At 50.4% G+C, this 23,450-nt stretch overlaps 1 protein-coding gene across 4 annotated transcripts in view; it reads left to right on the top strand.

The window, feature by feature from the left end:
- The window catches only part of TEX264 (testis expressed 264, ER-phagy receptor), a 59,158-nt gene continuing 35,708 nt past the window's right edge, over positions 1–23,450 (top strand). The window contains exons 1-3 of one of the 4 annotated variants that reach the window (XM_007673113.3): positions 1–58; positions 4,803–4,874; positions 6,111–6,399. In XM_007673113.3, the coding sequence (XP_007671303.1) occupies positions 6,142–6,399 (258 nt within the window). In that variant the 5' untranslated portion in view covers positions 1–58; positions 4,803–4,874; positions 6,111–6,141. Of the gene's footprint in view, positions 59–2,221; positions 2,369–4,086; positions 4,410–4,802; positions 4,875–6,110; positions 6,400–23,450 lie in introns of those variants that run through there. The other 3 variants (XM_007673112.3, XM_007673114.4, XM_001507594.6) reach the window with 3 other exon arrangements.

Raw genomic sequence — 23,450 nt, 5'->3', positions numbered from 1 at the left:
TGACGGTGCAGGGGGAGCTGCCGGTGACGGCTGCTGGTCCTGCCCTGGGCCGGCTAAGGTGAGGGAGGTGAAGTGTGGGGGATCGAGGAGAGCCAAGTGAGGAGAAGGCCGACGGCGGGGCGGAGGAAGTGCAGCCCTGGGCGGTGAGAGCGTGAGAGGAGGGGGCGACCGAGCTTGTGCCAGTTGGCTCAGAAGAAGGACCCGGGCCAAGGCTCCCGTGGGATCGAGGGCCGGACTTCCTTCTGATCGTATTTCATTCATTCATTCGAGCGCTCATCGGGTGCAGAGCGCTGTACTGAGCGCTCGGAAAGTACAGTTCAGCCCTAAAGAGAGACGGTGCCTGCCCACCCTGGCCTTCCAGGCCAGAGTGGGGGAGACAGACATCAAGACAAGTAGACAGGCAGCAGTATAAATAGAATTATAGGTTTATCCATATCAAAACAAGTAATCAGGCATCGCTATAGATACATAGAATTAGAGAGATATGCATAAGTGCAGTGGGGCGGGGTGGGGGGAGGCAAAGGGAGCGAGTGGAGGTGATGGGGAAGGGAGGGGGATCTGAGGGAAAGGGGGGCTTAATCTGGGAAGGCCTCTAGGAGGAGGTGGGCCTTCAGGAGGGCTAGTTATTAAGTATTTACCATGTGCAGAGCACCATACTTAGCGCCTGGGAAAGTACACAGAACAATAAAGGTGACATTCCCCGCCCTCAACGAGCTCACAGTCTAGAGGGGAGGGAGACAGATGTCAATACAAATAAATCAAATTACGGATATTTACTACAATGCTAGAGGGCCAGTGGAGAGAGGGAGCAAGTCAGGGTGACGCAGGAGGGAGTGGGAGATGAGGAAAAGTGGGGCTTAGTCTGAGAAGGCCTCTTGGAGGAGATGTACCTTCAGTAAGGCCTTGAAGGGAGGAAGAGTCATTGTCTGTCGGATATGAGGAGGGAGGGAGTTCCAGGCCAGAGGCAGGACGTGTGCCAGGTCGGCGGTGAGAAGGGAGAGATTGGAATAGGAGTCAGCTTCCTGTGGTGGGGCTCGGTCCTGATTTGGCCAGAAATAGCCCATTGGATCTGGGGGATGTGAGGGACTGAGCCGGCTGGATTAACCCCACAGCACTCATCTGTACAGAACATATCTGTAATTCATTTATATTGTCTGTCTCCCCATCTAGACTGTAAGTTCGTTGTGGGCCAGAAATGTGTCTTTATTGTACTCTCTCAAGTGCGCAGTACAGTGCTCTGCATACAGTAAGAACTCAGTAGATACGGTTGAGTGAACGAATGGTGATCGAGCAGCCCCTCACCCCCCAGAAAAAGAAGTTGGGGGAGCCGGCTGCATCCATTTCCCATACTCCCTTGATCACCTCCTTCCTTCTCATCTTAAGTAGGACATACCGCTGAGCTATGGGCCCGAAGGTCTGAACGTAGGCCAGGGACTAGGATGCCTAGGTCCCGTGCCTTTGACCCCTGCCTCTTCTCTGTGGATATTTCTCCTTTGGAACCGAGGGCCCGAAGCCAATATCTCCCCCCTCCCCTCCCTCTCCCCCTTCATCTTTCACAAACCACGCCCAGGGATGATGCTAGGCGATACCTACCAAGCATCAGGGGTACGAGGCGATGGACCCCGCCCCATAGAATCTGTGTGGGGAGAGCTACCCTCCTGGCCTGTGGAAGAACTAAGAGTTGGGTGGTGTAGTCACTGTGTCAACCCCCATAGCAGGCCATTCTCGATCTTGGGCAATTTGATGACAACACCAGGGCCTCATCTTTGGGGGAGCATATTTGTTTTTACAGGCATGATCACAGCAGGGCCTCGGCTCTAGGGGTAGGGAGGCAGGCAGACCAGTCGGCCGCGATGAGATTCCTGCAGATGAGTGTGTGACCTCGGATAATTCACTTCCCAGCCTGGTTACCCCTTTTTCCTAGCCACACGAGTCTCGGGGCTATTGTGAGAGTGACTGAGATCCCGGTTGGGAAACCTCATGAACTGCTTGAAGAAAAGGCCAGAGGCAAATCACCTCTGCCTCCTCCCAGAATCGGAGGCAATGGCCATTAGTGATGTGGATGAATGTTTCTCCCCGCTTCCCCCCCGCCCCCCCCCCCAGCTAAACTATGCCCTCACGTGGATGGGGGGTGGGGGGGGCGTTTCTACAACAATCCACGCCCTCCTAGAAACGCTTTTTGGGTATTGTTTGTGACGTCAGCTACAGTATAAGGGGAAGGAGGAAGAGGCGTTGGCGGCAGAGGAGGGGGTTAGGAAATGGGGGTAGTGGGGGAACCCCCAGAGTCACCAAAAGAGTCCGGGCCAGGCTGCTGTTAGGAAAGGAAACAGGAAGCTGCTGTTCGCCAAGAAGACCGACGGTCAGCAAGGTGAAAGAGGGCTGAGTGATCTATGGTGGAACCTGAACTAGCTCGAACAGGGAGGGGTGGGCGGGCATGTACCAAAGCAGTCGGTCCTTGCGGTTCCTGGACTGAACCCCCGAAGGCTTCCCCTGGCTTCCGGAGGTACCAAACCCGAATCGCGATGGTGACAGCAAACTACCGGGACAGATCTTGGGGCGTACTTACAGGGCGCCCCAAGGGAGCCCCAACCTAGGCTGTAAATTGCCGTGAGCATTAGAACCTTGGTTTGGGAAACCGGGCTGGCTTCTGACCCCAAATAGAACACCACCCTGAGGGGTAAGGCGAGCTGAGAGTTTGGGATTGCTTTCCCAGAGAGGAAAATGAAGGCGCTGACAGGAGCCAGGGTTGCCAAGACAACCCTTCGTCCAGTTTTTATTTGGGAACTTCTTTTTGCTTTATTGAATCCCCCTGAATTGCTTTGTCCTCGTACCTTCCATAAATCGAGCCTGGGTCGCCTTTGATCTTATTTGTTTTCTCTGCCCCGTTTACTCGTTCAGGCTGAGCACCCGAGATCTGGTCGGTCAGCAGAATATCCTCATCCTCTCCCCACACCCCCCACCCTCCCCGCTCTCTAAATAGTGCTATCCAGCGATTTGGGATTGGGCATTTGCCAATTGCTGTAGCTCGATTAATCCATAAGTACAACGAGTAGAGTATTGGGGGAATCTGGTAAATGAAAAATCACAATAGCCCTCACCCCCGCCCTAGCCCCGGGAGCGTTGTGTAGAGAAGTGAGATAATGTCTCCAGAGGGCTCAGGAGAAGAAAGGTGCTAGATAAATAGAAGAGGCACTGGGTAAATAATTATTACAGCGGGGTGATTTATTCTTTCTTCTCAACAACTGCAGCGTGTGCCCACAGCCTGATAGAAAACGGGTGGAATGGGGATCTCTTGGATATACATTACCTTAGTCCAGAGCCAGAAACTTGTGTAATTAATAATAATAATGTTGGTATTTGTTAAGCCCTTACTATGTGCAGAGCACTGTTCTAAGCGCCGGGGCAGATACAGGGTAATCAGGTTGTCCCACATGAGGCTCACGGTCTTAATCCCCACTTTACAGATGAGGGAACTGAGGCACAGAGAAGTTAAGTGACTTGCCCACAGTCACACACCTGCCAAGTGGCAGAACCGGGATTTGAACCCATGACCTCTGACTCCCAAGCCCGGGCTCTTTCCACTGAGCCACGCTGCTTCTCCATTCAATTCATTCAATAGTATTTATTGAGAGCTTACTCTGTGCAGAGCACTGTACTAAGCGCTTGGAATGTGTAATGTTCTCGACCCTTAGATCGGACAGTTGGGAGGGTCTTGCCCAGGGCACTGTTTTGATCATTTTTACTTCGCCTCCGCCCCAGTTTGGAAGATGATAATAACTGTGGGATTTGTTAAGCGCCTACTATGTGCCGAGCACTGAGAACTGAATTTCCTCTTCCTTAGAAATTCATATGCTACCGCCTACTTTTCCTTCCCTCTCCCCCAGCCTCCAACTCTTAGTCCCCCGATTGTGACGTTATCATAACTTCAGCGAGAAACCGTGACGTCAGAGGCAGGCTTGTTAGATCGCAGGTGGGGAAACAAGGATTCGGGCCACCGAGAGTTTGCTGGTGGGTGGGGGGGTGGGGGGCCTGGGGGACCGTGCCGCCTTTAAGCACCCCAGGCACAAAGGTTCCCAAGTTTTCGGTGAGGCTTCGGTCCCTTTAAGAGCAGGGAACGCCCGCCTGCTGCTGGCGCTGCACGAATCGACCAGGAAGCAGATTGGAGCCGAAATAAACACATCTGTTCGCAAGGAAGTGACCAGTAATAGAGGCCGGTTTAGGAGAGATGTACAGGATCTGATCCCAGATTTCAGCCTGCTTATTGCCCGACGTTACCGCGGCCACTCGGGTGATTAATTTGGAACCAGAGATATGCAGTTTTGCTGTTTCCACTGGAACAGGGCTAGCGGCAGCCCCAGCACTGCTGGTTTTCCGTCTTGAATCGGCTAAGAGGAGAGGAACGACAGCAGGTCATGTAGCTTGGAGCGTTGGCCACGGGAGAAGTGATGTTTCGGAGGCAGGGGGAGGGGGGGAGGGCGGTGATGGAAACGCTCTGGAAAGCTTGACCTGTATGTGAGGATGGTGATGTAGGTTTGAAGCTGTGCCATGGAATCAGCCAGACCCGTTTGATTTTTAGGAAACGGCTTTAACTTGGGTGCTGCGCTTCAAGGCCATGCTTAGTTTTACCTTCCTCACAGCTGTGGGTCGTCTGGAGGAGCACTTGCCAGAATTGGGGGGGGGGGGGGAAGGGGGTCACAGGGAAGGTAGCCCTTCTTGGAGAATGAAAGTAAAATGAGAGGAAAACGGCGATCTCACATCCCCTTATTCCAGCAGCTGACTGTGTAATTTGCTTCCCCTCACAGAACAGAGCGTGCGGATCCCACTCCGCCGCGGGGACCATGAGTTTTTAGCAAGTCGTCCTGTGCAACGTTCAGGTGAGTAGCCACACAACCCCGGCGGGCCTCTTAAGCGTGCTCGGAGCTGCCCTGCCCAAGTCGAGAACATTAATTTTGCTGCCCGAGGCCGGAAGTGCAGAGCCAGCTCACAGGACCTTTGTTTCTTTTCCCCAATCCCCCTCCGGGGTGAGGGGAGTGAAAGGGAAAGGAGTGGCCCAACTTCAGTCTCAGGGAAAAAAGCCCAGGGCTGGGCCATATATCCAAGACAAGCCTGTAAGTGAAGGAGATGGGCTTTGGGAGAGCCACTGAAGAAGGTGTTTTTCTCATTATTATTATACAACTTCAAAGTTCTTGCAGCCTCCTCGAAGCCATCCTTTGTTTCTTCCAGAAAAACAAAACAAAAAAACCCACGCTCTAGAGCAGAGGGTTGGGAGTGACCGAGCAGGGAAATGAGAAATGGGAAAACTGATCAGATAGAACTGGCTGGCCGGGAAGACAGAAGTGCAGCTAGCAGAAAACAAGATGAAAACAATTCTTAAGTTTTCGTTTCTGTGGTTAGAGACTGAGTGGGAAGCTATCTGAAAAGAGGGTGGCTATGAAGGAGGAGAGAAGGTGGCTGTAAGTAGTTAGGAGGGTTTCCATGGAAATCTTTTCTAATCGTGATAAAGAATATTATGTATTTTCCTTTGATGCGATTCTTGTTGCTCTCCCCCGACTGTGGCATCATTAAATCCTGTCCAAAAAAAATCGAAGAAAGCCATTCAGAATCACTGACCCAGCTGTGGAACGATCAGCTACAAGCACCTTTGAACCCATGATGTTCCTGAAGAAGTTGAGGAGACAGTGTGAATGGCTCGGGTGAGGGAGGAGGTAGATCCTTGGCTAAACTCCTCACCCACCATCACTCCCGCTGTCCCTCCGTGCTTCGGTTTTCCTGAGGATGATTGGGAATAATGGTAGCATTCCAGCCTTCTTGCTGGGATTCGAGGTCCTCTTGGAACAGCGATGATTGTGATGAACAAATTCAGAGGCATGTAGTTTCCATCATCCTTTGTTGCTCCCTTCTAGGTCATCGAGCCGTCAGTCGGCATCCCTGGCCACTCCCTCTCCTGGCTCACCACTCCCTGAACTTGGCGCAGGCACTCGGCCAGTCCCGGGCAGGTGGCAGCCGCCTGACCCTAGGGTCTAGTGGGGTGGCCACTCTCCTGAGGTGAGAGCAGGAGCATCGAAAGCCACTGGCCTCATCCCCACCTTCTCCCCTTTCTTCCCCCACAGCTTGCTGAGGGGAGTGGAAGTCCTGGGAACCATGTCGGACTTGATGCTGCTAGGCCTGATTGGGGTCATGGTGCTGCTGCTGCTGCTGACCCTGCTGGGCTTTGCTGTCTATTCGGGGCTGCTGGCTGATGTGGTAGTGAGCGCGGGCGCTCCCCCCATTCGCAACATTACACTGGCGTACAAGTTCCGGGTGGGGCCCTATGGGGAATCGGGGCCACTGTTCACAGAGAGCTGCAGCATCTCCCCAGAGCTCAATTCCATTGGCATCTACTACGACAACTTTCACACGGTAAGGAGCCGGCCGTGTGGCCGGGGAGGCTATTGGGAAATAAGCTTAGTCCTCCTGGAGCAGGTGGGGATGAAGTGGGGAGCGTTGGGGGGTTGGGGGCAGTGAGGGCGGCAGGCAATTGTTATGCAGGGCAGCTGGAATGCTGGAAACACAACTCCTCAACGGATCCCATCTAGTGGGCGCCATTGGGGGAGTCGGGGCTCTCTTTGGTTGACTTAGATGGCTTGCTGTGCCATGTGGGATAAAACTCTTTCCCTATCTGATCTTCAGATTTCTTTGCCACCTGGTAAAGTCTGGAAAACCTTGAGCTCCCCTCCGTAGGACAGGCTTGATGAAATCCTTGCACTATATACTAGGTGCATTCTTCCGAACTGCCTCCTCCCTCTCCTCTGTGGTCGTCGACTATGTTAACCCAGCTAGGGTGATTGTGGTTTATCCGAAAATCCTCCCCTTGTTTCAGGAGTTTCCAGTCAATCAGTATATCCTCTGCTGCTCCCCCTGAGAAGTGAATCAACCCCTGAAGAGTTTAGCTCAGGGACCAGGGGAGGCCCCCATTGTCTGGCTCTCACATCTTGCTTTCCCTCCTAGTCTCCACTCCCCAGTCCCCCCCCCCCCGGGCCAGATGTCCTTTCTCTCCCACCTGCAGCCGCATGATGGGGAGGGGGCCCTGGGGACCAGACGCTGGACCTGGGGCTAGGTGAGCAGTGGAGTAAACAAAGCAGCCCACGGGAGGCAGGGATGCCTGACTTGCTTAGCAGCATCCCTGCCCTAGGCTGGCCAGGAGCATGTGGGCGTCTGGCTGGCTCCTTAGTCCGGAGGTGAATCACTGCTAACCAATGCCGTCTTGGTAGCAGTGGAGCCATCCTGCCACAGTCAGGCATGCTGGGATTGGCAGGACTGCCAGCACAGCAGTCAGGATATTTCTTCTCCTCTGTTCCTTAGTTTTCTTTCTCTTGCGTGGGTGCTCTCTCTCTCTCTCACTCTCACTGTCTCTCACGCTGTCTCTCTCACTCTTCCTCCCTCCCCCTTCCCCACCCATAATTTGGCTCTGGGCCTGGGATTTGGAATTCCTGGCTCAGATTTTCTCTTCTGACACCTGGTGGGCGGAGAGAGGCTGCTGAGCTTCGGAGCCTATTCCACTCTCCGAGTTACTGGGTCAGACCTACTTTACACTGCTCAGTCCTGGGACTCAATCCCAGTGTGGGGCTCAGCTGGGTCAAACTCACTCTGCCCCCAATTCTGATGAGGGTTGTTGTATAAGCCACTGCTGCCCCTTTTCTCCTCACCTGCATTGCCTCTTACCAACTCCTATTCATTCGGAGCCTGAAACGCCCAACCCAGGCTCCTAACGTCAACATCGTGATCATCAATGGTATCTGTCGAGCACCCGAGTGCAGAGAGCTGAACTGACTCGACTCAGGCCTTGCCCTTGGCTCACAAAAACCATCCGAAGGCGGCTCTGTATTCAAATGAGTCTGCCTCTGCCAAAGCTGGAATGAAGGAGGAAGATCTTGTCTGGTGCTAACCTGTATTATGCATCTATCCTGACCATTTCTGGAACGAGAAAGGAGAAAACCGCCTTCGGAGCTGGAGGAATCAGCAGGGACAGACCATCCTTGAGCCAATGCCAGAAGTCATGCCAGAGGTACATAGAATCAAAGAACCTAGAAACGAAAGGCCCCTCGGGAAGTCATCTTGTCTAACCGTCTTCCTCTAGGCAAAACTACACTCAAACCATCCATCCGGTTCGGTTGTCAAAAGCTCAGCTATCTGAAAGGAAGAAATCAGGCACCCAGAGAGGAACCCTCTGGCCACTGAATGAAGCTTCCTCTGTTGCCTGGGGCCAGCTCACATTTGAAACTCACTCCTGCCCAAAGCAGTGCCCGAGATGGGGGTGTGGTGGGCAGATTCAGGACAGCTGGGCAAAGATGTGAAAGAGTAGCTCAGACCTAGTTGAAAGGAGAAAGACATGCAGTTGGGTTCCAAATGCTCCTTGATCTACTGCCCTACTGGGCTCATTTTTACCATTTGCCTCTGCATTAGTGTAGGAGTGTCTCATCTACAGCCCAGGTGAAGGAATCTCTTGAGTTTCACCCATATTGTCTGAGCCTGGAATGGGTAAACACAGCCTCTCCTGCCCCTGAAACATTCCAGAGGGTCCCTCTGTCCCTACTGTGCAGCCCAGTGTCACAATGGGGCTTTTGTGAAGTCCGTGACAGTGACTGTAACCCAATTTATTGGAGTGGGGCAGTGTCCCCTGAGTAGTAACCAGAGGACAGCAGGCAGGAGAACTTGACCTGTGGCCTAAGAAGCTTAGACTCGCACTTAGCAAGTGATTGACACCACCTCCAGGGAGGCGTCCACGGGACTAGGCCTCCAGGATAGAGCCCGGCAGAGACCAAAAATGTGGAGCCTGGCCTGAGGGAAGCTTCAGGAGGGTAGGACCTGCTTCTGTCCTGACCCCTGCCTGGGTTTGACTTCACTTCTTGTGTGGAGGCCGGGCTCTGAAGGTGGAAGTGGTGTCACGGCTGTCACACTTGCCGGGGACCACGGTCAGGGGCCCCAAAGCAGGGGAAGCAGCACGGGCCTGGGAGTCAGAAGAACCCGGGTTCTATTTCCAGCTCCGCCGCTCGTCTGCTGTGTGACCTTGGGCAGGTCACTTAATTTCTCTGTGCCCCAGTTACCTCATCTGTAAAATGGAATTATGACGGTGAGCCCCGTGTGTGGATGTGGTCTGTGTCCAACGTGATTACGTTGTATTTACCCCAGGGCTGAGTACAGTGCCTGGCACATAGTAAGCGCTTAACAAATACCATAAAAGGGCGGGGGCAGGGGAAAGTCGTGGGCCATTCATCCCAAGCTGGGCTCCGTCATCTTTCTCTGGCCCAGGACCATGGAAGATGCTCAATCCTTGGTTTCCCCATCCTGTATTCTGGCTCCTGTAGAGCTCTTGTAGGCCTTTGATTCCTTGAGCCTACCTCTAAGTGCCGCCAAGTGGGGAATTGAGAGAGTGCAGCACACTCCCTTTCTTCTCCCATGTGTGTCTGCACTACACGTTTGGGCTAGAATGCCGGTAGGGAATTGGGGGACGCTCTTCTGACAGCGCCAACCTGTCTAGCAACGGCGGGATGCCGGTGTCAGAAGAGATGGCATGCGCAGGCGGGTTGCATCAGACAGATGAAATCTACAGTGTGAGATTTGGTTACCGTGGGATTTTGCCTCAAAGCAACCTCCATGTTCTAGTGAAACGAGGTATATCTGGTCCGTCTCTCTGACTCCCACTTTTTTCTCAGTGGGGACAGCGGAGCAGCTAGTACTTAGGTATCTATTTATACCCATCCTCCGTACTTGGGTATAGCCGTATAGTCAAGGGAACGTGCAGTTTGTCCCGAGATCACTGCTTAGAAATACGTTTATGTCAGTCTCATCTGTAAAATGGGGATTAAATCCAACTCCTTCTACTTAGACTGTGAGTCCTGTGTGGGACAGGAACTGCGTCCAACACTTTGTGGGCAGGGAACCTGTCTTGGGCATCTGACCCAAGCGCTCATTATAGTGCACTGTGCCCAATATGTACCATCATTCCTGCTACTATAGAGAACGGGTCAGCTCTGGGTTAGTGAAGAACTGTCGGATGCCACCGATACAGTCTTCTCTGGGGAGAAATGTTGTAGTTGATTGTACAGCCAACCAGCTTCACCAGTTGTTACTTAGAAGGAAACTACGATGCCCCGTCTGTCCTTCAAACGGGATTAGAAGTGCTGCCAGAGCCTCAGATCTAGGTGCCAAACTATCATTCTGAGTATGGGGGTGGAATGGAGGGGCAGAAATTTGGATGGGGATGGACAGGCTTGAAAGAGCTCATAGGCCAGAAAGTTACCATTTTGGGTCATTTCAGCACTGATGAGAAACTCTCAGGGCTAGTGAGCAAGGCTGCTAGTCAAACTCAGAAAGCTGTGGGGGTGATCACCTCCTTTGCCCTCATGGAGTGAGCCCCTGGGCCATTTATGATTTTGTTTGTCATTTGAAGTTGAAAAGGCCCTGGTAATCGACGGGTCGAGTTTTCCCGTGGACACACAGGCTGTAGAGGCTTAATAATCTCTCCTGTCCTTGTCCACTGGGGTGAAACTGCCCTGTTAGCAAAGCTGGTATCTATAGAGTTGGGTATCTGCACCCCCTACCCTGTTTGAAGCTGACTTGCTCAAAGCAGCATTTTCACTTATTGCGTACCTACTGTGTGCAGAACTTTGTACTAGGGGCTTAGGAACCTGCAGTAGATGTAAAATACACAATCTGTGCCTTTGGGTTTACGTAAAATCGAGGAGACAGACAGACCCAAATTGCCAAGCATACAGGAGGTAAAGTAATAAAAAGAATAGATATCAATTTTGCCCTGGCTATAGGCTGTGTCTTCGTTTCTGGCTTCCCGGTTCCTCAGTAGGAGGGCACTTGCAGAAATGTATGTGGCTGGGGGCTGCGTCCATCTTCTCTGAAGATAGCGTGGTCTAGTGGAAAGAGCCTGGGCCTAGAAGTCAGAGGAGCTGGGTTCTAAGTCTGGCTCCACCTCTTGTTTGCTATGTCTGACCTGATTTATTTTATGATATTTGTTAAGCGCTGACTACGTGTCAAGCACTCTGTTTTAAGCACCGAGGTAGATACTGCTCAATCAGGTAGGACACTGCCCCTATCCCACATGGGGCGTACAGTCTAAGTAGGAGGAAGAATAGGTATTGAATCCCTATTTTGCGGTTGAGGAAACAGTGGCCCAGAGAAGTGAAGTGACTTGCCCATGGGCACCCCACAGACAAGTAGTAGAGCTGGGATTAGAACCCAGGTCCTCTGGCTCCCAGGCCTGGGCTACACTGCTGCCCGTATAAGATTACCTTGTACCTACCCCAGGGCTCCATTATTCTATCTACTTGGTCGACTAGTGCGAGTACAGCAGGAAACGAGCCGCTGCAGTGGTCATAATGCTCTCTGGCCCCTTTCATGTGGCTGCGGTGGGGCTTTATAGCTGTTATTCAGATCCACTGAGCCCCATCCTGGAGGGATAGGCTTGGGGAGGCAAATGGAGAAACTGAGGAAGGAAAAGGTGGTGACTCCCCTGGGTGAAATGCAGCAGGGCAGGAATCGTTCCCTGATGCAGTTGGGCCCCCAACAGCTTTGCCTTGAGGCTGGGGACCGGAGGGAGGGGGGTAGACACAGTCTTGCTCCTCACAGTATTCAAGAGCATGGAGTGGAGTTTATTGTCTATTTGCCAGCCAATTCCCCCCATCAAATGACCACCTCATGCAGAAGTAGAAAATGGCTACCTCTGCTGGATAAGCTATTTCTAGAAATGAAAATGGGCTGGGGCTGGACTCCTCATTAGTCTTACAGTGGCCTTGAAAGAGCCGTGTAATTATGATATTTAAGCACTTACTATGTACTTTGGTTGATACAAGATAATCGGGTTGGACGCAGTCCCTCTCCCACACGGGACTCACAGTCTAAGTAGAAGGGAGTTGGATTTAATCCCCATTTTATAGATGATGAAACTAAGGCTCAGAGAAGTTAAGCGACTTGCCCAAGGTCACACAGCAGTCAGGTGTTAGAGCTGGGATTAGAACCCAGGCCCTCTGACTTCCAGGCATGTGCCCTTTCCAAAAGGCCATGCTGGTTCTTGAGATAGATAATTCTGGTTGGGGGAAGAGCACTATGGGCCATCATTCCTGCCCCAACTTGTGGAAGTCTAGTGGCTCCATGGGCTCCCTTTCTGATTCCTGCCCCTCATTCTGCACCGTGCTCGGCCTTCTGGAGCAAAGAACGGGTGGGAGGGGCTTCCCCCGTTTCAGACTCTGGATTCATATTTAGGAATTCCGGCTCCTAGTCTCCCACTCCCCGATCTAATAATCCCACTCCTATTTTCAAGTTTTAGCAGGTTCAATAGCTGGGAGCAAGCCCACACCTCAAGCCAGCCTGGAGCCCAGATTCGGAGGGAGGTGTTTGCCTTTGCGTGTTTGCTGTCTGCTGCCTGTTAGAGGCTTATAAAACCTGCACAAGCTGAAGGAACTGGGCTGATGTGAAAGGTTTACGATACCCTTTGGTGTTCGCACCCCCCCCCCCCACAGTCCACACCCCACCCCCAACAACACTGCAGCGTCTTGTAGCCAAGCAGGCTCGTGTTGTTGGAAGAATGCTCTCTAATTCCCTAGCTATGTTTGAGTGAAAATACGGGTTCTGTGGCTAAACTGGTTATACAGTCATTTTTGCTATAACACAGTCATTGTGTTCTTGAAAAACCTCAGGTCATGGGAAAATCATGCTGTTTAGGTTAAAGGGTAGATGGTTCAAAGGTACCACCATAAAATGACATCATGCTGTACAAGTTTTTCTATTATTATACTATCTACCATTAGCAGGCCGCTTTACACTCTTGCCATTCACTGCTGTTGTATTATGTATTTACTTGTGTAATGACCCCATTCTTTTGCACTTTGCTACATTAAAGCATGGAGGGGATGGTTATGCAGCTGATATGAAAATTAAGTCCAGCAGTAAGAGAAGGAGGAGGGAAAAAAAAGAAAAAAAAGGAGGAGAGAAGGAAGAGAAAGGTAAGGGGGCACTTGAGAGAAGCAGTGTGACCTAGTGGAAAGAGCCTGGGGTTGGGAGTCAGGAAACCTGAGTTCTAATCCCAGTTCTGCCACTTGCCTGCTGTTTGACCTTGGGCAAGTCACTTCACTTCCCTGGGATTCACTTTCCTCATCTGTAAAAATGGGGATTCAGTACTTGTTCTCCCTCCTACTTAGACAGTGAGCCCCATGTGGAACAGGAACTGTCTGATCTGCTTATATTGTACAGGTTTGGCATATAATAAGTGCTTAACGAACACCACTATCATTATCATTATTATTGAGACTACCCCTCTTCCACTGTACTATATTGTTATACTCTTATCCATCAATCATTGGTATTTATTTGAGCACTTACTGTGTGCTGAGCAATGCACTCTTTTCTCTTCCTCCCCCAGTGCACACTGCCATCACTGCTTACAATTATGTGATCCAAAAAAATAATTTTATTTCTTTCTCAAAAATCAGTCTGGGACAATTATGAGTGGAGAGAATTATGCGAGTAAATACTGTAAGGTTTCAGAAACCCAGAGTACTCTATGGTACAGTATAGTGAAGCTTAAGGCTGAGGCTGGGAAACATAGCATGGTGCCTTGACCAACATCTGGCCAACCCTCAGATGGCTAAACAAAAAGGGGAGGGTGGCTGCCCCTTCACCAGCTGATAGCAGGAAGTAGAGCCCACTGTCTGACCCTAGTGTATAGTCAGTGCTGTTGCTACCTATCCGGGCAAAGGTGGGGCTCCTGCCAAAATCCAGGGACCCTTAGGCCCCGGGAGAACAGACCAGGAGGTCATACCCTCTCCGCATGGTGGGTGATGCTGAGATTCCATGGCTCTTCAGTATCGTTGTGTCCTAGGAGACCTTTTGGCCGAGAATCTCAAAACACTCTTCCTGCATTAAGCAGTGGGCTCTTCTATGGAGAGAGGACCTGGGTTCTAGTCCCGGCTCCACCACTTCTCTGCTGGGTGCCCTTGGGCAAGTCACGTCACTTCTCTGGGCCTCGGTTCCCTCATCTGTAAAATGAGGATTAAGACTGTGAGCCCCATGTGGGACATGGACTGTGTCCAACTCTGTATTTACACCAGTGCTTAGAACAGGGCCTGGCACATAGTAATCACTTAACAAGTACCATTTAAAAAAGAGAGGGAGAAAGAGGAGAATTGTGGCTATCCCAGGAAAGTGAGTTGCAGGGCTAGGAACAGGATTCCACAGTTTGCAGCCAATGTGCAAACCAGCCAACTCTGTGGGGATTTACTTTTACCGAAGTGCTGGCTGTGTTCCTTATTTACTTTTACTTAAGTGCTGGCTGTGTTCCTCAGAGCTGCCTTGGCTAAACTGGAGAGTTATGCAGTTTGTGAGGCCATGTTCCTCTGGAGTGTCGGGCACTGCTCTATTCCCCTTTTCACCTCATTTTCCCCACCAAGGAAGGGAGATCTTGTTCAGACTTGAGCATTCAATTGGTTGGCCACAGTAGCAGACTTTTACCCAGATCGAAAGACCCGAACGTGCCAGGGGAAACTTCCAGGGGTGGATCGTGACCCGAAAGTTTGGTAAAGATCTAGGAGATTGGGAAGAGGTGGGCAAGTCCCCTCATCTTCAATTATTTGCCAGTTTTCCATGCACACCCTATTCGAAAAAGGATTTTCTAATAAGACTTGAGTGATTGTTCTATCTTCCTTGGATGTCGACGACCTTCTGTAACTAAACCTTTGAGAAACTAAAAGTAAACGACTCATTTTAACCCAGTGAACTGTACCAACCAAAATTTACAAGTGAGAAAGTAGGACAGAACAGCAGAGAATGCAGGTTCTGAGCAGCAGCAGGGGGATAAGGAATCCAATGATCCTGGGAATGTGCAGCTAAGTCACTGATTGATGCTGGCATATGCACGAACAGCTGGGATTGCTTAAGTGATGGCCTATGGCTGTGGTAGCCACAGAGCCTACCCAGGCAGTAACCGCCCCCCACCAGTGCTGCTTGTGGGCAGAGAGGAACCCCTCTAGGCTTCTGCCTCTTGCCAGGGCTTGTCCCTGAGGGTTGGGAGGATTAAGGAATTTCAAAGAATGTAGAATAATTTAGGAGACTGGATGACTAAAGGGATTTTACTAGGGTGGGTCTTCACTAGGTCAAAACCTCCCTCATAGAGAGGATCTTGAAGTTACCTGGTTGGGTGGACTGTTCATATGACCAAAGGGAAGGCAAAGCACATATGAATAATGGCCAAAGTCCACTTCTGGATTGGGTTTTTTAAATCGCTCAAGTGGGATGAACTGGGAATCGGAGAGGGACCCCTGAATATATTAATTGTATGTATGTTAATATTTATATTACCCTCTAGACTGTAAGCTCGTTATGGGCAGGGAATGTGTCTGTTATCTTGTACTCTCCCAAAGGTTTAGTGTAGTGTTCCGCCCACAGTAAACACTCAATAAATTTGATTGACTAATATCAGATTAGCATAGCAGTAATGGCAGTTGGCAGTGGTGTGGTGGCAGGGAGGGGGAGGCTGGCCAGCGGCCGCGTGGTACAACAGCGGACTGAATTTCCTACCACTGCCATCGCTGGCCATTACTACCTACACCAGCCCACCCTGGGGCCTTGCGTGGTGGAAATGGAAATTTTGGGCGTAACGTCTTTATAGCAGCCGGGCTGGAAACTTCCATTCAGATCTGGCCCTAGAATGGGTTAATCCAGCTGTGGCAGTCGCGTGGGTCCAGTATTGTCACCTGGGTCCAATTGGTAGGGGTGGAGACCCGTGGCTCCAGCTGAACCGGCACATCCTCAGCCAGGCATTTTCATCACTTCCACCCAGTATTGATGGCAGCCCTAGTGACCTGACCCGAGACGGTCCAGATCACCTGGCCCACCATCCATGCTACGCTGCCCTGGTGGGGCCCTATCCCCTTTTCTTTTTGCCCGCCCCTCCCCCCCCGACCCTTTCCCCTCTCCTTTCTCTGACCCTCCCCACCTAAAGCAACCAGGAATCTGGTCGCTTTCCCTTAGGTCCGGGGAACCCTGTTGTCCTTATGTCCTTAGAGAAACAGCGTGGCTCAGTGGAAAGACCCCGGGCTTGGGAGTCAGGGGTCATGGGTTCTAATCCCAGCTCCACCGCTTGTCAGCTATGTGACTTTGGGCAAGTCACTTAATAATAATAATGTTGGTATTTGTTAAGCGCTTACTATGTGCAGAGCACTGTTCTAAGCACTGAGGGAGATACAGGGTCATCAGGTTGTCCCACGTGAGGCTCACAGTTACTCCCCATTTTTCAGATGAGGTAACTGAGGCACAGAGAAGTGAAGTGACTTGCCCACAGTCACACAGCTGACAAGTGGCAGAGCCGGGATTCGAACCCATGATCTCTGACTCCCAACCCCGGGCTCTTGCCACTGAGCCACGCTGCTTCTCTAACTTATCTGTGCCTCAGTTACCTCATCTGTAAAAGGGGGATTAAAACTGTGAGCCCCACGTGAGACAACCTGATCACCTTGTATCCCCCCCAGCACTTAGAACAGTGCTTTGCACATAGTAAGCACTTAACAAATGCCATCATTATTGTTATGGCCCCTCTTGCCCTCCCCCCCATCCCCCGGCTCTGGGAAAGAGTCGGCAGGTCAACCTACCGGGCCCAAGTGGAATGATTGGGCCACCTAATGGCAAGCCACTTGACTGCAGGGCCCTTCTCGGCTCTCCATCCGCGTGCAGGAAGTCCTTGAACTGTGAACATCCAGCCCATCTGACTTCTCGGAATTCATGCCCCATTTCAGATCTCCGCCATCGAGTTTAGCTCTATGACACACGGACGGTAAGGTGTCAGCTAACCCTACCTGCTCCTTCCTCCTCACCCCGCTCCCCGACTTCCTTCCTGTGAGCAGGGTCACTCCCGCCACTGCCGCCAGCCCCTAATTGGGCCACTTAGGGGGCAGGACCGGGGCAGGATGTGGGAAGAGGGCGGTGTGGCAGGAGCAGCGGCGACAGCAGTTGTGGAGGTGGTCATGTGGCTCCTTCCTCATAATAATAATAGTAATCATAATTGTGGTATTTAAGCGCCTACTATAGGCCAGACACTGCACTAAGCACTGGGGTGGATGCAAGCAAATTAGGTTGGACACAGTCCCCGTCCCACCCGGGGTTCACAGTCTCACTCCCCGTTTTACAGATGAGGTGACTGAGGCCCAGAGAAGTGAAGTGACTTGCCCAAGGTCACACAGCAGACAATTGGCAGAGCCAGGATTAGAACCCATGACCCAGACTCCTAGGTCCGTACCCTATCCACTGTGCCATGCTGCTTTTTCCCCACCGCTATCAGCCCCTCCACATCCTACCCCAGTCGAACTCCAGACTCCAAACTTATGTCCTGGGAGATGGGGGTCGGGGCTGTGAAGTCACCTGCCAGCTGCAGGAGGAACTACCAGATACAAACAGGGATTCTGAGGACACTCCAGCCAGGAGACAGGAGCCTGTTCCCCCTCCTACTTAGCCAGTGAATCCCACGTGGAACAGGGACTGTGTCCATCCTGATTAACTTGTATCTACCCCCGCGCTTAGAACAGTGCTTGGCACACAGTAAACGCTTAGCCAATACCATAAAAAACCTTCAAAAAGTCCCTCCAAATCATACGGGCAGGAAATTATTATTATTATTGTCATTATTATTATTGTATTTAAGCACTTTGTGTCAGGCATTGTACTAAATCCTGGGGTGGATACAAGCAAATTGGGTTGGATGCAGTCCCTGTCCCACGTGGGGTTCACGCTCAATCCCCATTTTACAGATGAGGTAACTGAGGCACAGAGAAGTGAACTGACTTGCCCAAGGTCACACTGCAGACAAATGGTGGAGCTGGATTTAGAACCCATGCCCTTCTGCCTCTCAGGCCTGTGCTCTATCCACTACACCATGCCGCTTCTCTGCTAATTCTCTTGTATTCTCCCAAGTGCTTAGTACAGTACTCTGCATGTAGTAAGTGCTCAATGAATACCATTGATTGATTCAAAACTCCCTGGAAACTTTATCCAATAAGACCTACCCTTTGTGTTTTAGATCATTTGTAGGTAGGGGAATTTTTAAGATTCAGTTTTTATGTCAATGTGATCGCTGTTTGTAATCTGAAGTGACTAAACTCATCTGTAATTCATTGAGCAGCCAATTCTGGATGACGTTGGTAAAAATGCCCAGCCTGGTAGAAGGAGCACCGACCTGGTTCTCATCCCAGCTCCTCCACTTGCCTGCTGTGTGACCTTGGCTAAGTCACTTGACTACTCTGCACTTGTTTCTTCATCTGTAAAATGGGGATTAAATACCTATTCTCCCTCTCCTTTAGACTGAAAGCTCTGTGGGGCATAGAAACTGTATCTCACTCCCAGGGCTTAGTTTAGTTTTTGGCACATAGTAAGTGTTTAACAAAATGCCTTGATGATGATTATTTGTCTTTGGTTCAGGATTCAATCCCCCATTTATAGCACTGTTCCTGGGGGAAAATTAAGTAATGATTTGCATCATTTCAATTTAAGATGCAGTTTTCAGAAACAAATTATCATAGGACTTGTTTTTTCTTTTTTCTTTTTTTTATGGTACTTACTATGTGCCAGGCACTGTACTGAGCATTGGGGTAGATACAAGGTACTCAGGTTGGACAAAGTCCTTGCCCCACATAGGGCTCACAGTATGTCAGAGGGAGGAGGATTTAATCCCCATTTTACAGATTGGAAAACTGGGGCACAAAGAAGTTAAGTGGCTTCCTCAGGGTTACACACAGCAGATGAATGGCGGAGCCAAAATTAGAACCCAGGATTTCGTGTCTTAATAATAATAATAATAATGTTGGTATTTGTTAAGCACTTACTATGTGCAGAGCACTGTTCTAAGCGCTGGGGTAGACACAGGGGAATCAGGTTGTCCCACGTGGGGCTCACAGTCTTGATCCCCATTTTACAGATGAGGGAACTGAGGCACAGAGAAGTTAAGTGACTTGCCCACAGTCACACAGCTGACAAGTGGCAGAGCTGGGATTCGAACTCATGAGCCCTGACTCCATAGCCCGTGCTCTTTCCACTGAGCCACGCTGCTGGTAAAAGATGTTGCCTCTGCCTGGAGAAATTTAAAGTTCCATGAGGGAGACAACTCAAATCCAAACACAGGTGATGAAAACAACTACAGCATTAGATGTTTATGTGTAAGGGACAGAATTAAAATCTGGTCCTCTGAAGTGACTGGAATAACCAAGAAAAGTCTTCATGGAGAAGTGAATCTTGAGTTGTTTGAGAGAAGGGTCAGGACGTGGTTTGGTAGAGGAGAGGGAAGGACATTTTAGCCTATGGGATGGGTTGGAGGTGGGAGTTTGCAAAGTGAGATACTCCAGGAAGATCAATCAGTCAATAAGTGTGGAACCCCTCCTGTGTGCAGAGCACTGTACCAGGTACTTGGAATAGTACAAGAAAAGGGAATAACCTAATCCTTGTCCTTAAGGAGTTTATAGTCTAATAGGGGAGACAGGCAAACAAAAATACCTCACATATTTGAGGATGGGTGTAAATAATAATAATAATAATGGTATTTATTTAGCACTTACTATGTGCCAAGCACTAGGACAGATACAAGGTGATCAGGTTGTCCCACATGGGGCTCACATAAGTGCAGTGGATGAGTGTTGAGTTGGAGGATACGAGAGGAGGGAAATAAGGTAATCCCAAAGATCTTGAGGAATATGGGCATATACCCAAGATCACAATGACCCAGTGCTACAATCTGTGCCCTTTCTCTCTCTCTCTCTCTCTCACACACACCCACTCACACACACCCACTCTACCTGACCAGACCCCATGTTCTTTCACAAGTACTCCAAGTAAATTCCTCCCTGCTCCTTTCCCTCTTGGCCTGAGACTAAGCTTCAGCAGTGATTGGATTTGGAAGGAAGCCCTGCCCACAATTCGTTTCAGCCTTTCAAGGCATTGAAGAGACACCTGAGCAGATAACAAAGAACCTGCGGAGCTGGGGAGCCAACTTAATTTAAAAATGGATGATGCAAATGTCAGTGAGTTAATTACATCTCATCCCGAGGCTCTCGTTGAACGTCGACAATCCAGTGTGTCATTGCAAGATGCCAAAACGAAGGAACCGTAGCTTCTCCGTCGCCCCCCAAATCCTGGGATTACAAAGTCATGCCTCAATTTTCCACAAAGCGGATGGATTTATAACCCTGATTGAAGATGACCTTAATGGAGAGAATTCAAAAGCACCCAGAAGTGTTCAGAAGAAGTTAGCATGCTACAAAGTACTTTATGAAGAAAAGAAGGCTGCTGTTCAACCTAAATTGGGCAAACCTCACAAAAGCCGAAAAAACCACGGCCACCGTGGGCCCAACAGAGCTCTACCTCTGCAGACTCCTAATCGAATTACAACTTCTCATGTATTTAAAATGATAATATTGTGCCTTGAATGACTTTAATCAAGATTAAGCTATAGTTTAGGGACGTTTATCAGTACAGTGTATACCATGGGAATTCATACTACTTTTCCAGAGGTTTTGGAATGGACCCTCACTGCTGATAAATGTCTCCAGGAAAACATATCCTATGTCATAACCACTCTTTTCAAAGGACGTGATCTGGATGGTTCACGGAGCCTGCCTGTGGGTCATTCACTGGCATTTGTGCCCCGAGGACCAGGCCAGGTGACTGCTTAGTCCCGGCCCAGTTATTACAGTTCTCTCTACCTGTGCCAGCCAGATCGTGTGCCTGCCCAGTCCCGAGTAGTAATGATAGTAATTGTGGTATTTAAGTGCTTACTATGTGTCAGGCACTGTACTAAGCGCTGGGGTGGATACAGGCAAATCAGGTTGGACACAGTCCTTGTCCTACATGGGCTCACGGTCTCAATCCCCATTTTACAGATGAGGTAATTGAGGCACAGAGAGGTGAAGTGACTTTCCCAGGGTCACACAGCAGACAAGTGGTGGAGCCGGGCCAAGTCTCCTTGGCCTTTTCAGGTGATGGTGGCCCGAGCAGCTCAGGGTTCTTCAGTGGGATCGCCAAGTTCTCTTCCCTGTCAAGCTGTGACCTCCTGTTCCCAGGTCTTTAATTTTCCCATCTAAAGAACACTAGGCAGACTAACCCCTGCTCTTCTCCCTTACCCTCCCATGGAGGGTGATTTTCAGTCTAGGCTGATTAGGTCCAGGCCTGGCATGGCAGGTTTTATGAGACTCCCTGTCCCTTTCACCCTGCCCCAGGCTGATGCTCTCTCCCATGCACAACGGATACGCTTACACCCTGCTACAGATCACCTTATGCTTTCTGATGAGACAGCTTGTAATTGAGCGTAGGAAGAAAGTCTCCTGGGGGAGCAAAAAAATCAACACATGGGCCTGCCTAGAGGTGAAGATGTGCTTTTATCTGGAGCATGCTTTGAGCTCTTCAGAGTTGGCCTGGATCAAGTCACGAGGCTAGTGGTTTGAATCCTAAGGGGCATCCCAAGTGGAAAGAGCACGGGCCTGGGAGTCAGAACATCTGCGTTCTAATCCCGGTTCCAGCACTTGTCTGCTGTGGGACCCCGGGTAAGTCACTTAGCTTCTCTGTGCCTCAATTTCCTTGTCTGCAAAATCAGTAAATCATATTTATTGAGCACTTCTGCGTGCAGAGCACTGTACTAAGCTTGGGAGAGTACGCTATCACAGAGTTGGTAGACAAGTTCTCTACCCATATGGGGGTTTAATACCTGTTCTCCTTCTAGACTGTGAGCCCTACAGGGACTGTGTCCAACCTGCTTGTATCGTATCCACCCCAGCGCTTAGAGCAGTGCTTAGTGCTTAGAAGCAGCGCGGCTTAGTGGAAAGAGCACGGACTTGAGAGTCAGAGGTCGTGAGTTCTAATCCCGGCCCCGCCACTTGTCAGCTGTGTGACTTTGGGCAAGTCCCTTAACTTCTCTGGGCCTCAGTTACCTCATCTGTAAAATGAGGATAGAGGCCGTGAGCCCCCGTGGGACAACCTCATTACTTTGTTACCTACCCCGGCGTTTAGAACAGTGCTTGGCACATGGTAAGCGCTTAAAAAATGCTATCGTTATTATTATTATTACAGTGCTTGTTAGGCAGTAAGCTCTTAAATACTACCGTTATTATTATGATGTTTATTCCTAGTCAGAAATGTCCTCTCGTCTAAATGTTCCTAGAGGTCAGATGTAGCCTGCATTTCTACACTCCGCCATGGGGTGGCAGCAGTGTGATGGGATAGGTGGAAGACCTAGAAGAGAATAATAATAATAATGTTGGTATTCGTTAAGCGCTTACTATGTGCAGAGCACTGTTCTAAGCGCTGGGGGAGATACAGGGTGATCGGGTTGTCCCACGTGAGGCTCACAGTCTTCATCCCCATTTTACAGATGAGGTCACTGAGGCACAGCGAAGTGAAGTGACTTGCCCACAGTCACCCAACTGCCAAGTGGCAGAGGCGGGATTCGAACCCGTGACCCCTGACTCCCAAGCCCGGGCTCTTTCCACTGAGCCACACTGCTTCTCAGGTCTCAGTTGAGTTAGGAGACTTCCCTCCCGTGGGGCTCCAGCGTCATACTCTTCTCCTTTCTCCCTCACTGACCTTCTCTGTTTTCTGACCAGTGCCTTCAGGCCTGCCCCGCTAGGAGGGGGTCACGATCTGTCGGAAGGAGCTGTTCTCTTCTCGGCTTCCTGCCTCCTCCCAACAGAGGTTACCCACCTTTGTGGGATTGTAGGACGCAGCTGGAGAGAGAACAGTTCAAGTGTGAACTGGGGGTAGGAGTCGGTAGCCAGGGGTGGAGGGGAGGCCCTAGGGTGTCCCTCGGGTGTCCCTCTGGTGAGTGATGAGTCTGTGGCGTGGCTCAGTGGAAAGAGCATGGGCTTTGGAGTCAGGGCTCATAAGTTCGAATCCCAGCTCTGCCACTTGTCGGCTGTGTGACTGTGGGCAAGTCACTTCACTTCTCTGTGCCTCAGTTCCCTCATCTGTAAAATGGGGATTAAGACTGTGAGCCCCACGTGGGACAACCTGATTCCCCTATGTCTACCCCAGCGCTTAGAACAGTGCTCGGCACATAGTAAGCGCTTAACAAATACCAACATTATTATTATTATTTTCAGGCAGAAGGTTGATAGGTTGTTGGTCTTCTCTGTCTACCTCGCTTCTCTGTCTTTCTGAGGGTGAATTTTCCCTAGACCCTGCATAAGAAAAGACTTAGAAGAGAAGGCAAGACTGACAAGAGGTAGTAGTAAGTGTATTTATTAAACTCTTTACTGCGTGCAGAGCACTGGGAAAAGAGTACACAGGTGGGACTTAGACCCGGACCCTGTCCCTCCGGGGGCTCACAATCTATGAAGTGGAAGGAGACTCCCTTCCCGTGGGGCCCCAGGGTCATCAGTCTCTCCTTTCTCCCTCCCTGCTTTTCTCTGTTTTTTTGTATTGGTGTTTGTTTTTTAGTA

This window comes from Ornithorhynchus anatinus, chromosome X2, assembly GCF_004115215.2.
Source record: "Ornithorhynchus anatinus isolate Pmale09 chromosome X2, mOrnAna1.pri.v4, whole genome shotgun sequence".
Lineage (NCBI taxonomy): Eukaryota > Metazoa > Chordata > Mammalia > Monotremata > Ornithorhynchidae > Ornithorhynchus > Ornithorhynchus anatinus.
The sequence above is the reverse complement of the archived record's forward strand: the minus strand, read 5'-3'. Positions and strand labels throughout refer to the sequence as shown.